This window comes from Daphnia carinata, chromosome 9, assembly GCF_022539665.2.
Source record: "Daphnia carinata strain CSIRO-1 chromosome 9, CSIRO_AGI_Dcar_HiC_V3, whole genome shotgun sequence".
Taxonomy (NCBI): domain Eukaryota; kingdom Metazoa; phylum Arthropoda; class Branchiopoda; order Diplostraca; family Daphniidae; genus Daphnia; species Daphnia carinata.
Window position 1 is genome coordinate 7,960,661 of NC_081339.1, and position 12,958 is coordinate 7,973,618.

General features: G+C 39.4%; 4 protein-coding genes across 5 annotated transcripts; 2 read left to right on the forward strand and 2 right to left on the reverse strand.

Moving 5' to 3' along the window:
* The first annotated feature begins 31 nt into the window (after window positions 1-31).
* LOC130700885 (importin-9-like) lies at window positions 32-5,103 on the forward strand. Of its 2 annotated transcripts, none has more exons than XM_057522867.2 (17): window positions 32-228; window positions 319-391; window positions 478-1,090; window positions 1,164-1,555; window positions 1,620-1,670; window positions 1,735-1,942; window positions 1,999-2,157; window positions 2,228-2,478; window positions 2,546-2,795; window positions 2,853-3,000; window positions 3,069-3,228; window positions 3,330-3,408; window positions 3,474-3,611; window positions 3,682-3,818; window positions 3,889-4,331; window positions 4,407-4,677; window positions 4,745-5,103. In XM_057522867.2, the coding sequence occupies exons 3-17, from the start codon at window positions 961-963 to the stop codon at window positions 5,003-5,005; spliced, it is 3,078 nt and encodes a 1,025-aa protein (XP_057378850.1). In that variant the 5' UTR covers window positions 32-228; window positions 319-391; window positions 478-960; the 3' UTR covers window positions 5,006-5,103. The 2 variants fall into 2 exon arrangements, with proteins under 2 accessions (XP_057378850.1, XP_057378851.1); XM_057522868.2 differs by having other exon boundaries at window positions 4,748-5,103.
* LOC130700894 (histone-lysine N-methyltransferase SUV39H2-like) lies at window positions 4,986-7,951 on the reverse strand. Its single transcript, XM_057522883.2, has 9 exons — window positions 7,493-7,951; window positions 7,309-7,436; window positions 7,094-7,248; window positions 6,766-7,028; window positions 6,485-6,709; window positions 6,275-6,419; window positions 6,093-6,202; window positions 5,891-6,026; window positions 4,986-5,818 (listed from the first exon to the last, which is right to left on the reverse strand). The coding sequence occupies exons 1-9, from the start codon at window positions 7,748-7,750 to the stop codon at window positions 5,673-5,675; spliced, it is 1,566 nt and encodes a 521-aa protein (XP_057378866.1). The 5' UTR covers window positions 7,751-7,951; the 3' UTR covers window positions 4,986-5,672.
* Window positions 7,952-8,777: 826 nt separating this feature from the next.
* On the forward strand, window positions 8,778-10,348 carry LOC130700906 (uncharacterized). The gene is made up of 7 exons (XM_057522901.2): window positions 8,778-9,098; window positions 9,158-9,284; window positions 9,350-9,481; window positions 9,546-9,601; window positions 9,675-9,753; window positions 9,815-9,943; window positions 10,056-10,348. The coding sequence occupies exons 1-7, from the start codon at window positions 8,977-8,979 to the stop codon at window positions 10,248-10,250; spliced, it is 840 nt and encodes a 279-aa protein (XP_057378884.1). The 5' UTR covers window positions 8,778-8,976; the 3' UTR covers window positions 10,251-10,348.
* A 109-nt stretch (window positions 10,349-10,457) lies between these two features.
* Window positions 10,458-12,310, reverse strand: LOC130700901 (sialate:O-sulfotransferase 2-like). The gene is made up of 5 exons (XM_057522891.2): window positions 12,089-12,310; window positions 11,591-11,996; window positions 11,279-11,521; window positions 10,964-11,207; window positions 10,458-10,868 (listed from the first exon to the last, which is right to left on the reverse strand). Exons 1-5 carry the CDS (start codon window positions 12,218-12,220, stop codon window positions 10,721-10,723), a joined length of 1,173 nt encoding a protein of 390 aa, XP_057378874.1. The 5' UTR covers window positions 12,221-12,310; the 3' UTR covers window positions 10,458-10,720.
* Between the last annotated feature and the right edge of the window lie 648 nt (window positions 12,311-12,958).

Consider the following 12,958-nt stretch of genomic DNA (forward strand, 5'->3'; position numbering starts at 1 on the left):
AACTTGACAGTTCATAGAGGGAGAGCGAAGAGTGCAGGTGAAAAACTAATTACAAAACGTTGCATTAACGGGAGGCCCCAGAACGGGAAAGCTAACTTGGCCTAAACAATTGTCTAAAAAAAGTCAAGCAGTGGCCAGCAAAGGCTGGTGCTAAAAAAGTATTCTACACGCAATTCTAATCTCAACTTTAAAGCCAACATCTTTCTGTGTTTCACGAAACATTAGCAGGTAAAGTTACCATTACAGAAACCTTCTTTAACCCTTGTTGCTGCAATAAAAGCAATATACACTTTATGACATTCTCCCGCCATAATACAGATGGTTAAAGAATCAATGGCTACCATACGTGCATGTGTCCATTCCGTTCGCCCGAAAATTATTACTAAGTCAGGTATAAATACGGTCGCGGTTTTCTCTTTAATATTTTATAATCAGTGTAACCCTTGAAAAGTCAATTGATGTATGTTTCACTTTAAGATAAAGCATGCAAAAAGCAACCTGTTGCTCCCATATTAAGTTTGTCCACCCGCATGGCTATAATTGAGGAACGATTAACAGAGTTAGAACAAGATAATCTGTGGTGGGCCGAGTGGAAGAAGAACAAACAAATCAAATTTGGTGAACAGGAAAGGCAATTACGAAATCGGAGTGAACGTGAAAACATGGAACAGGATCTGGCGTAAAACTAATAAATCCTGATGCGTATTACCTCGTGTTTGTAAAATGAATGGTAAAAATCTGCTTCTGTGTAAATGTCTAACAAAATAAGAATTTTTAAAAATTTTGCGCGCCACCGCAACAGTAACAATGATGTTCTTGAAAGACATTTTGGCGCCATCTCTGCACCATGTGTTCGTAGACAGTCGTGAGTGTTGTCTGCAATTCAGTAAAACATCTCGGTCGAAACTGTTGTTGTTAAATAAATTCAAGAAAAGTTAGTTGTCATTTATCTGTAATACAATGTCTGCTCCGGAAGTTAACAATTCACTGAAAGAAGCTTCCCTCGAAACTTTGCGCAGTATTTTATCAGCTAATCAGGAAGTAAGAAAGGCCGGGGAGAGCCAAGTTCAAGCCTTGGAGGTTACAGAAGGTATTTCTCGCTCAAATTCATGTGACCAGATAAAGTGATGATTGAAATGCTTTTTATCAAACTATTGATTAAGGGTTTGGAATTTACCTTACTGAAATCATTTTGGATGTTAAATATCAATTGCCTATCAGACAGTTAGCAACAGTTCTTTTGAAACAGTACATTGACTGTCATTGGTGGAAGCTCTGTGAAGAGAAATTTCGTCCCCCAGAAACATTACCAGAAGCTAAGTCTTTGATACGTGACCTTCTACCGAGAGCTCTTTCAGATTCCAATAGTAAAATTCGTTCTGGAGCTGCACATGCAATCTCAACAATTGCTGCTTGGGATTGGCCAGAGGAGTGGCCATCTCTGTTTACTACTCTTATGATGTACCTGACTCAGGGTAGTGAAGACAGTTTGCAAGGATCTATGTGTGTGTTACTTGAAATTACACACAATGTTGATGATAAGCAGATGCCCCAGGTGTTTATTTATTTTATTTTTTTATGAATCAGCAGCTGAATTGTTTATTTTTTGTTTTCATTAGGTAGTCCCAGTGATTCTTCCTGAGGTTTACAAGATTTTTTCTGACAGTACTGTAGGTATACTATATATTGTTATGGGCTACATTTTAAACATGTTTTGGAATTTTGGTTTTGCAGCGATATAGTGTGAGAATGCGTTCCCAAGCAATCCAAATATTTACTAACCTAACGGAGGCAGTATGTTCAGCCGGTGAGTATAACAAAGGGCTAGTAAAGGAACTCCTTGGACCCTCTCTTCTGCCATTTACTGAAGCTCTCGTGAAACATCTACAAGAACCTGATGGCCCGACTAGTGACGTCGGGCTCAAAACCTCAATTGTCAAAGGTATTCCTACTTCAGAAACATTATTATGACTTTCGTAAACTATTCGTCTTATGCAGCGCTCACGGTGCTTGTAAAGCACGTGCCAAAACAGCTATCACAATGGTTATTACAAATCCTTCCAACGGTATGGAACACATTGACGCATTCCGCCCATGTTTACGTTGCCTGCGTTGTTAATGAAACCGAGGAATCTGATGAGCAAGTTGATCTGGATGGTATCATGTCTCCTTGTTTAATTGCTCTCAATGTAATTCTTTCGATACCTTTAACAATTCACTACAACAGGAGAGGTTATCAGCTTCGAAAACTTGGTTTCTAGCATCTTCGAATTTGTTCATGCCCTCGTCGAAACCCCCCGCTTCCGCAGTGCTGTACGGGATGGGATCAGTCAAATAATTTACTATATTATCCTGTTCATGCAAATAACTGAAGAGCAAGTTGCAACCTGGACAGCTAGCCCGGACCGCTTTGTTGAAGACGAAAGCGAAGATTCATTTTCCTATTCCGTTCGTCTTGCCGCGCAAGATGTTCTACTCGTAAAACATTATTTTTTGTATTACCGTTATTTAGTTATTGCTATTATTATATACCAACATCTCACAGGCTCTGCGACAAGAATTCGAGGATGAAGCTTGCTCTGGTCTGTGTGAAGCCGTGACGCGCCACCTGCAAGAGGCTGAAGTAATGCATACTCAGGGCAGCAATAACTTTTGGTGGAAAGTGGTTGAAGCTTCTTTACTATCCCTTGGCGTCGTCAAAGATCTTCTCGAATCTCAGCAAAAGGAAAACCAATTGCCTTTGGATATAGTGGTTATCCTTCAGAGCAGCTTAGATCAGCATAATCGCATGGCCGGTAAGTGGAAAAGGAGTGTTTTCAAAGTTTCATCGCTAACATCTTGTATCCTGGCAGCTTCACCTTTTCTATTGGGCCGTTGCCTGTGGGCTGCTAGCCGGTTCGCGAATTTCTTACCGGCGACATTACTTAATCGGTATATACAGGCAACCGTCGAAGCTTTGCAGCCCCATCAGAATGTCATTCTTCGTATCACTGCTGTTCGGTAATTCTTACTTTGCGTGTTCATTTGAGACACTTCTTAATTTCTTGCCTCTCTTATTGCGCATCAAGAGCTGTGTGGGGATTTTGCGAACACTTGAAAGAATCACAGAATACTGCCATGTTGACACCAATGCTACCTATCGTGACGGAATCCTTGTTGAATCTGGCCATTTTATTTAGCCACGAAGTACTCAGCTTGGTTCTTGAAACTCTCGCTATGGTTTTGGCTGTGAGTATCACTTGATTATTTTCTCTTTATTTAATTTAGTTTTTGATACTTTTTTACTTCGTGCTTTCTTCTTTAACCTAAAATGCCGAATTGTTCTCTAGGTTGATAAAAATTTTACCGCGACATGCGAGTCCAAGGTTTGTCCGCTTACTATCGCCCTTTTTCTAAAGCACAATTCAGGTAATTAACTTGCAATTATTTTACAGCTTTGTCGCCTTAGGTAAATTTTAATTTCCTTATAATAGACCCTGTAATTGTTGAACTTGCCCAAGACATCTTCCGGGAGCTCTCACAGAACGAAGCTTGCCTAGGACCCCTTCAACATAGATTAGTTCCCACTTTAGTCTCTATCCTTCAGTCACCACCCGACAAGGTGCCGTCAGGTTTGTAAAAGCGTAACACTGTTTTTATTTATCCAACTTTGATGTTCAAAATTTATATATTGGTAAACAGGATTGCATGGGGTAGCATTAGATGTCGTTGAGACTCTTGTTCGAGCCTCTAAACCTCCATTAAGTGATGCTTTGATGCAAACATTTCCTTGTGCCGTACGCTCTGCTCTGTCGTCGGATGACCCTACCATCGTCCAGGTAATACATCACGTTTACACTTCCTGTATCTGAATTCGTATTGTATAACAAATTATCGATTCCGTTCCAGAATGGAGGGGAATGTTTGCGAGCTTTTGTATCTGTTTCACCGGATCAAGTGGCTGCCTATCGGGACTCTGAGGGCCACACTGGCCTTTACTTTATCATTCAGGTTGTCCTCAATCTACTGAATCCTACGGTTAATGAATCGAGTTCAGCCTTTGTTGGCCGGCTCGTCAGCACTTTATTCAATCGTGCGGGGAGTCATTTGGGCGACAGTGTCGATTTGATCTTAAGAGGTGTTTTGAGTAAACTCCAAGGGTCTTCGTCACTTGTGGCTGCGCAGTCACTAATTATGGTTTATGCACATTTAATCCATGCCCAAATGGAAGCTGTGTTAGACTTTCTGTCATCTGTACCAGGACCCAAAGGCCAGTCAGCTCTTCATTTCGTCTTACACCAATGGTGTTCGAGGCAGCACGTATTTTCTGGTGCTTATGAGACTAAAGTCAGGTAATTACGATGAGCATGTTATTCTTGCAATAATAATCTGCCCCACTCCTCTAATTGAATCAATCTCTCTTTTAGTTCCATAGCACTTGCGAAACTATTACATCACGGTGTAACGACAAACGATAATCGCATCACCGAAATTACAATTACAGTTGAAGATGATAGCGATCATACCGATGGTGATGGCTGCATTCGAACTCGCTCTCAACGTGGAGTTCTTCAATATCGTGTCAAAGAGATATCCATCTTTGTCAAAATTTTAAAATTAATGATCTATGAACTATCTAATTGCCTGGAATCTGCGATGGCATTCGCGGACGATGACGATAACGATACAGACGGAGAAGTAAAAACAGCCTTCGTGATTCATTTTTCAGTTTGTAATAATTTTTTTGTATTCTTGTCTTTGAAAGCAGAGCGTGGAAGGCATGCGTGAAAATGCAGGTGGATTGTTATCTAGCCAGTTACTAGATGATGAAGATAAGTTGGATGATTTGAAGGACGATGATCCTGACGCACAGCATGATCCAAACTCGGTAATCAACTTGCAACAATATCTTACGGATTTCCTGCGCTCCTTCAGCAGCCAGAGCTATTTTCCGTCTGGGTTCCTTCCGCATCTAAACAGTCAAGAGAAACAGGTTTTGAACTTGATTGGTATTCATCAGCTTTGAAGTGTATTATCACACAAACTAAAATTTATGGGACAATCTGTGGTAAACCACCTGCGGATGTTTGTCATGAGCTTGTAAATACAATGCCATCAAAAGGATGCAGACAATTTTGGTAGCATAAGTAAATCTTTGCTATCATATACTACTATACAAATGCCGTGCAACAATAAAACTTTCGGCGCCTACAAATGTGCCCTTGTAATTTCTTCTCCCCTCCCTCCTATTTTAAATTGAAATCTTTAAAGGGTTGCAGTTAATATTTCAAACAAAATGGGAGGGCAAGTGGGGACGAAAATTTTCTAAGTACCGGGCAGGTCCAGCCTCCTTGCTAATATTTTTCTTTCTTTACCACAAGTACTGATCTTTAATTGAAGTCGGCAGACACAGTTAATACTAGTTATCTCAACCCCTACAAAACAAATAGTGTTGCAAGCAAGAGGCCCATGACATCACAAACAAGTTCTACCAGAGTATTTTGTAATAGGGAATGATGCAGAAAAAAAAACAAAAAATGGGATCTAATGGGATGTAGCACGAAAAACTTGATAAGAAATTGTTAGTTGAGATAAAAGAATATAGGTCATTAGTTCCCAATACGAAATTCTGCTGAGGCACAAATTTTGGGAACCCGAAGTTACAGCTTGCATGCTACATATAAGATGGCTGTTTATTCTGCCTTAAGAAACGGGGCTATTACTTGGTTTTCTGGCAGTGAAAACATTATCTTTCGGCAATTAGTAGCTCCGCAACGGCATTCATTTTTTACACTAACTTCTTTGCCTGATGACACTGAAGTTTTTGCCTCCGGGTTTTCTGTCAAAAAGTTCGCAAATCATAATGTTTGGCATAGCAGTCCTATAATACCTTCCGTAGAAAAAGGCTTACCGGTTTTAGATGAAGCATAATCGAAGGTAAGCTCCTCTCCGACATGAATGTCTCTTTGGGCAAAGAGCGCAAGGCGTGGCATATTGGGATCCATGCAATTTGCCCACACGGCAAAGACGGCTAAATTAGGATCACACTGCAAGTGAATAAATCATTTGTTTACTAAATCCGCTTTTGAGTTTTGTTTCAATGACTCTGATACCGAATGATTGATAAAGTGTGCAACATTTCCCTGGTGAGCAGCATCGACGGAGTAAACACAATCAATATCATTGAAATCCAAATCGAAAAGATAAGTTCTTCCTTCTGAATCTAGATAAACAAGAATGCAGTCGTTTCATTCTTTCGAACGATTTTGAACGTATAAACTGTTCAATTGATTACCATACTGCACTCCACGTTTTTCAGCTTCTTCGTTGGTAATGACTTCCCCAACATATTCAATAACAAAGCTGTTTTTACGAATCGTTTCAAGTGTTTTGACACCCCAACCACAACCATTGCTTGTGCGAAAAATGCAGAGTTTCAACTGTAATACAAAATGCTACTTATTATGTTTATCTGTATAATAATTTATAAATGTTACAAATCCACCTTTGAACCTCTCTGGACTACTCGGTTTGGACATTCCGGTCCACAACGACACCGACTGTTACATTCGTAAATTGGGGTACCAACAGGAACCTTGAGGCGCCCTGCTTTTGTGTATGCTGACTGTGTACCCGACATCGGACCACAACATGTCTTGCGGCCGTCGATGCAATCGAGACATTCACATCCAATTACAGGGTCGTCCGGAATAACTACTCCATCTCCGGCCTAAAATTTTGAATCAGTCTTGAATACTCATTAGATGACAATGAAGATTCTTTTACCTTGCATTGAGTAACATAGGTGAAACCAACTGGGGGTTCATCTAAGTCGACATTGTTTTCGATTTTGACTGGCGGTTTTCCCTGAGTAGTTTCATTGATTTCAGTTTCCCATTCTTTCAATCGCTGGAGCTGATCAACTCGTCTTTGGCGAAAATCTCTAGTAAGTAACTGCATCATCAAATTTTTTTCCATCTGTAATAGTTTCTGTTTCTTTCTGTACACCATGAATGCATACTTGTTGATTTCTTCATTGGACAAATGGACTATAAAAATAAATCATGGTAATTAAAGCTATATCTGTGCCCACGATAAGTATTAGTTAAAATACTTTTAAATCCATTAAATTTGTGTCTATCAGATGAACTACAAACTAGTTGTATGGCTAGATCAATATCCTCATTTGTTGGCTTAAGAATTCCTTCAATGTATTTTTGAAGTTCTGCAGATTCAGTTGCCTTCTTTTGTCGGATTTCCAAACCATTCCTGTTTAGCCATTCAAGATGTAAACAAATCCTTGATGATGTTGATGAAATTATTACTTACGGGTCTTTGTCAGGATTACGCTGATAAAATTCAGCAATTAGTGCAGGACAGTCACAGTCTTCAATGGGTACCCAAGAATCATCATCATCACTCCAACCTTTCCAATGAACAAGATAAAACTCACGGCCCTGTTAAGTTTGAAAGTTTATGTCAATAATAAACTAAGCATCAACATTCTTTTTACCTCTTCATCGGTTTTGTGATCAATGATCATCTCCACTTCATATTCATCTGAAGAGGTGGGTTTTGTAGATCTTGATCTTTTTCTTGATGTATAACCATCAGACTTTTTTCTACTCTTTCTTTTCTTTTTAATGAGTTCTTCATTTTTGCTGTCATCAGAAACCACCGACACGGACAGTGATACCGATTCGATGTTTTCGGTTTCCATCACAGTTTCAGATTTGCCAAGTGTAGATGGGTCGTCGTGATCGTCACCCATTATGCTCACAACGAAAGGCGAAATAGAAGAAACTGAATCGGGTTTGAGATTATTGTTTAAATAAAAATATGTGGCACAATTTTAGTTAACACACGACGCACTTAAAAACTTTGCGCCGGAAAAAGCTTCTTCCGTTTAAATGTCAGGTACACACATTTACAACACATGCACACACCAGCACCCCAAGCAATATGGTGTTTCGCGCCGGTTTCAGGTCCTTTTTTTTAACGCCTTTCTAGCCACATTGCACGATTCAAACTATATTATAACATGTTTCTACATATAAGCCATTATAATTTAATAAATTATTTGATGAAAGATTCGTCTAAAGCTGGTTGATTTTCGCATCATTGCTATGTCCGTTACAATAATAATTCTACATAAAACATTTATTTCGGCAACAGGCTACGAAGCTAGTTAATCCTAATGACACTTCGTAGCACAAGGCTCGGAGAGGGACATGGTGAGTTAGTGCGGTAGGGCCTTCGGAGAACCTTTTCTCGTCTGCTAGAAAAAAAAATTCCGGGTGTAAGATTGTTAGTACTCCCGGAATGGGAATTGCGGGATTCGGGTAAATTGCTCGACGAACGAGACACTTTTGTTTGATGGAAGTTTCAATTTGAAAAAGATACGTTGCATATACTGTAAATGCGAAGATTTTTTTGCTAAAAGATCACAGTAACTCATCCGTCGTGTTTTCAAAGTATTCGACAGCATGTTTGAGAATGAGATAAAGCCTTTTTATTCAAAGAAAGCTTTGGGCTTTCTTTGGCTTTCCCGTAATACTGAGTAAGCTATTAGTAGTTGATGCTTTCATGGAAACTGAAAAAAAAATTATCTACTCTATTTGTTCATTTATATTTTAAAATACGTTTTTTCTTGTCGCGTGTGAATTCGAATTGGCAACCACTCCGGATCCGTGCTACCTTCCAGAATTATTTTTCCTTTTAGTACCGGAATCTGGGCTGGCTAAAATTCGTAGGAGGATATGCTAGCAGAAGAGAAGAAGGGCTAGCAGACGAAGAGAAAGGAGTGTTTCGCGAGCCCCATGTTTCTGAAACTTAGACTTAAAAGTTCCAATAAATTGGTGCTAAAACATAACACGATATTCATTTGAATTCAACTTCCAATATGCACTGTTGAATAAGTCAGAAATATTATTTTACGGTTCCACACAGCTCGTAGATGTGGTGCGTTTTTTTCAAATAGCAATCGTAGCATTTAAAATGAGCCAAACAAAACATTGTATTGCCATTAGGTTTTTAATTGTTCTTGAAGTGCTTTGCTTGACATTATGTCGTGCAAAACATGACAATACAGTCACTGGCATATTGAACAGTGACCCACAGTAAGTCTTAAATCTTGGATACACAAAAATCCTTTATTTATACAGCTTCTTGATTTAAGATTTGTGAGCCCATTAGGTCTCTTGTCAACACCTCGACTCTTGAAAAAAGATATTCCTGAAGAACTCAAAGATGCAAAACATGGAATTCTCATGGGAGTGTCCTCCGACAAATGTGATAACGGAAAGGTGATTTTTCACATTAACTATTCTTAAACTTTTAAGCGAAATGTAGTAATGTTGGCATTCTAAAGGTGAACATAACAATAGATTGGGATGGTTCACCAGTAAATCATACATGCTTCACTTCCAAATATCCAATTCCAGTTAAAGAGGATATTGAGCCATTTATAACTTGTGACAAAATCCCCCCTGGGAATTATTCAGTATTAAAATATCTGACTATGTATGTTGAGAAATTGATTAACCTAAATATTTTTATTCCATTAGCCTCCACACTACTGTATGGACACCATAGTTCAGTACAATTCAACTATTCCAACATAGTACGTTTCCCTTGTTATTGCAGTTGAAATTAGTAAATGGATAATTTTGTTTTTGTCGCAAACATGATTACAGCGAAGGACATCGTCCCCTTTGGCCTATATTCGGTGAATACCAGTTTGTCCCACCTCAGCGTTGGCTACATAACATTGAAGTGCGATTACTTTGATTGAAGCCAGAATTATTCAGAATAATAATTCTTATTTCTGTCGCAGCACGGGGCAATTGTCATGTTATATCACCCCTGCGCCGAACCTTCAGAAATTCTAAAGTTGAAAAAGCTTGTCACATCTTGCCTTTGGAAATATGTTATAACTCCTTGGAATATGATGAGCAGAGAACTGGTGAGCAGTGGCAATCTTTATTTTTAGTTGCAACAAAACATATTCACAGCTTGATGGTTTGATGAAAACGCTGGTGTTCAAGTGTGTATTGATTTTTGTTTCTTATTTTTAGCCGTTTGCTTTGGTAGCATGGAGATGTCGACTGCAAATGGCTAAAGTGGACCCAGGAATTGTGCGGTACTTTATCCGTTCGAAAGCATTTCGTGGACCCGAATCGCATTATCTTAAACAAGGGCAATTCTCTGTGGGGCTCATAGAAGTTTCAAACCCACCAAGTGATCCATCGCTTGACAAAGTGCTCTGCTGATAAGTGAAAGTAATCTTCATTTTGTTCAGTACAATTACTTCAAAAATCATAGCAGTTATATCACGATTACTGTAAAAAAATAGATCTGTTATCATTTATTTTGTTTGGTAAACGGTACAGGTGGCGTTTTTCATATTAATAAAAATGTTTCTGGATAAACAACAAAATTTTTTTCATTCTAAACGAACACTTCATTTTCAAGTAGAATACATTTTAACACAGCCTTAATTCATATTTTTTTGCGAAAGAAAACGTCATTATTCTTCAGTTCCATCCTGATAAATCGACCTACTGTACGTTAAAAACGCAGAAAGTTAAGCATTAGGCAACAATCATGGTGGCAAATCCTTTAGGCAGTTAAACATTTTTGTTTGGATTTTTCGTCAAAATAGATCGGCAATATCTGTGCGCAAGATAATTACCACAAGACATGCATATTTGTTAACAAGGATGTCGTAAACAAAGAACAATCACGTTGGAATGCCGTATTCAGGAGTAATGTTAAAGTAGTCGTAATACTGAATGGGAAGTGGATCCAAGCCCCGTTCTTTCAAAACAAGTTGCACGCTTTCTATCGCCTTGTGAATTAATAATCTCTGGCTGGCAGTGTATGGGAACCTACACCAACAAATAATGGTATTAAAGGAATTTAAAATAAAAATATAGCTCAATGTTCAGTTTAATGTACTAAAAGAAAAAAAAAATTAACGTACTCAGTTTGTGCTGTCTGATTAGATTCGCGTTTAAATGAATTATCCGCCGTATGGCGTAAAACACACTCCAGCCTTTCTTTGTCGTAACCCAACCCGAGCATCTTTAACAGACGTTTCATTTCCGATCGAGTTTCCCGATGTAAGAGCTCATAGTAAATGACGCCACCCTGTTTTAGTCCACGGATCCAGACGGTCGCCAAAGTTTCCCAGCCGGCCACAGATCGACTCACGAAATTATCCCATCCTGCATATTCAAATAACTTTATTAATTAAAAAAAAACTTAAATCTCAAAGAAAACGTGACGTTCATTGTACCTGTGCCTGAGAAAGCACTTTCTGGTGCAGCTCCCACCATTCCGGTGAAATCAAAATTACGATAGGATCGTATAGCTTTGAAAGGATTGCGTATAATTAGAATGCCTTTGCCATTGAATTCATCCAATGTTTTAGTTCGATTCGCTTCAGGCAAACTGTACAACACGGCGTCCAGTGAAAAGTCATGCGTCTTTTGCAGCAGAGTACATCCACAGTCAACTGGAATCTGATAGCTCGTGTTAGCTAACGGTGCAAAAACATAAAATTGACACGTTGAATTTGTTTCACAATGTTGTCTCAAGTATGTAATACCTTTGGATTGGAACTGGGTATCATCACCGGCATAAACTGAGCTGATAAACATACCTGTAATGCCCACTAACAACATACGCAGCCAAGAATTGCCACTGCCAGGGAATGAGACTAAAGCACCAACTTGCGGATTACTACCAGGTTTAAGCACTCGCGATTCGTATTTAGTACAATTGGCATCGTCATTCCACAAATCTAGCCAATCCAGCGTTCGATTCAAATCGGCATCTACATCTGCATCAAATTTGAAGTCTGGAAATGGTTCGATCCCGACAGGCTCGACAGTGGCTATTGCCGCTTCTCCACACAAGTTGGCTGACAAGGGATCGGCAATTGGTTGAACACTGTTATTATCATCGATGAATTCTTCTAGATCATTTTTATCAATTGTGTCTTCTTCCGTTTCCTGCATCAAAATAAATAGAAACATGCAACTGTCCATCTTGAATTGATCTCGAATTTAGAGTTTAAAGACATTGTTTACACTAGAACACTCACCTTATTTTGGAGCAAATTAAGGGCGAATTGTCGGTTTAAATTCATTCGGTTGGTCCACAAGTAGACGGACGACCCGAAAAAAATGCCAAGTAAGACGTACTGCAAAACATTCAAACGTCGTCGGTGGAACATGATGGCAAACTGAGGTTGCCTCGTGTTGCGGGAGAACTGCCCGTGGCCGAAGACAACACGGCACTGGCCGCCAGTTTAACGAACAATGTCGCGCTGCATGTTCAGCTCGGGAAATGCAAAGAAGTAAAAATTCACGTGAAGCCTTACCTCCCGGCTGTTGACCTCTACCAATAGCAGGACAAACAGCAGACATGTACACCTTTAGAACAAGCTTGAAGATCGAGCAGGCAACTCACAACGCCGAGGGCGTTCAATACACCTTCAACAAGCAAAAGCTGTCCTTGAAGATGTTAGTGCCACATGTGATCTGCCGTGACTCGTCCATTTGTGTTGCGGTGAACACAGACGGGCACAGATGGTTTTCTCATTCAGCCCTTCCTTTCTCTTCCTCTCCGTTTTGTTTCCCTTTTCCCTTTTTTTACACGGAGAGCTAAAGATGAGTCGGAGTTTTTTAGTGGCTCTTGCCATTCCTTATTTGGAATGATGACCAAAAATTACGTTTCACTCATCTGGAGGTATTTGGGAGCGAAAGTTGAATTCAGCTGAAGTGCTTTACGTGTAGAGATTTCGCACACACCTAGTTGCTTACCAAAAAGGTGGCTATATAACTATAGACCATCAACTGTTTGAAGTACTCGGAGGAAGAGTGGCTTTACATAACAACTACAATTCAAGTTTCTTTCAGAACAGAAATTTCATAAGTTGTCATCCTTTACGTTGCATGAATGTTAACCCTTG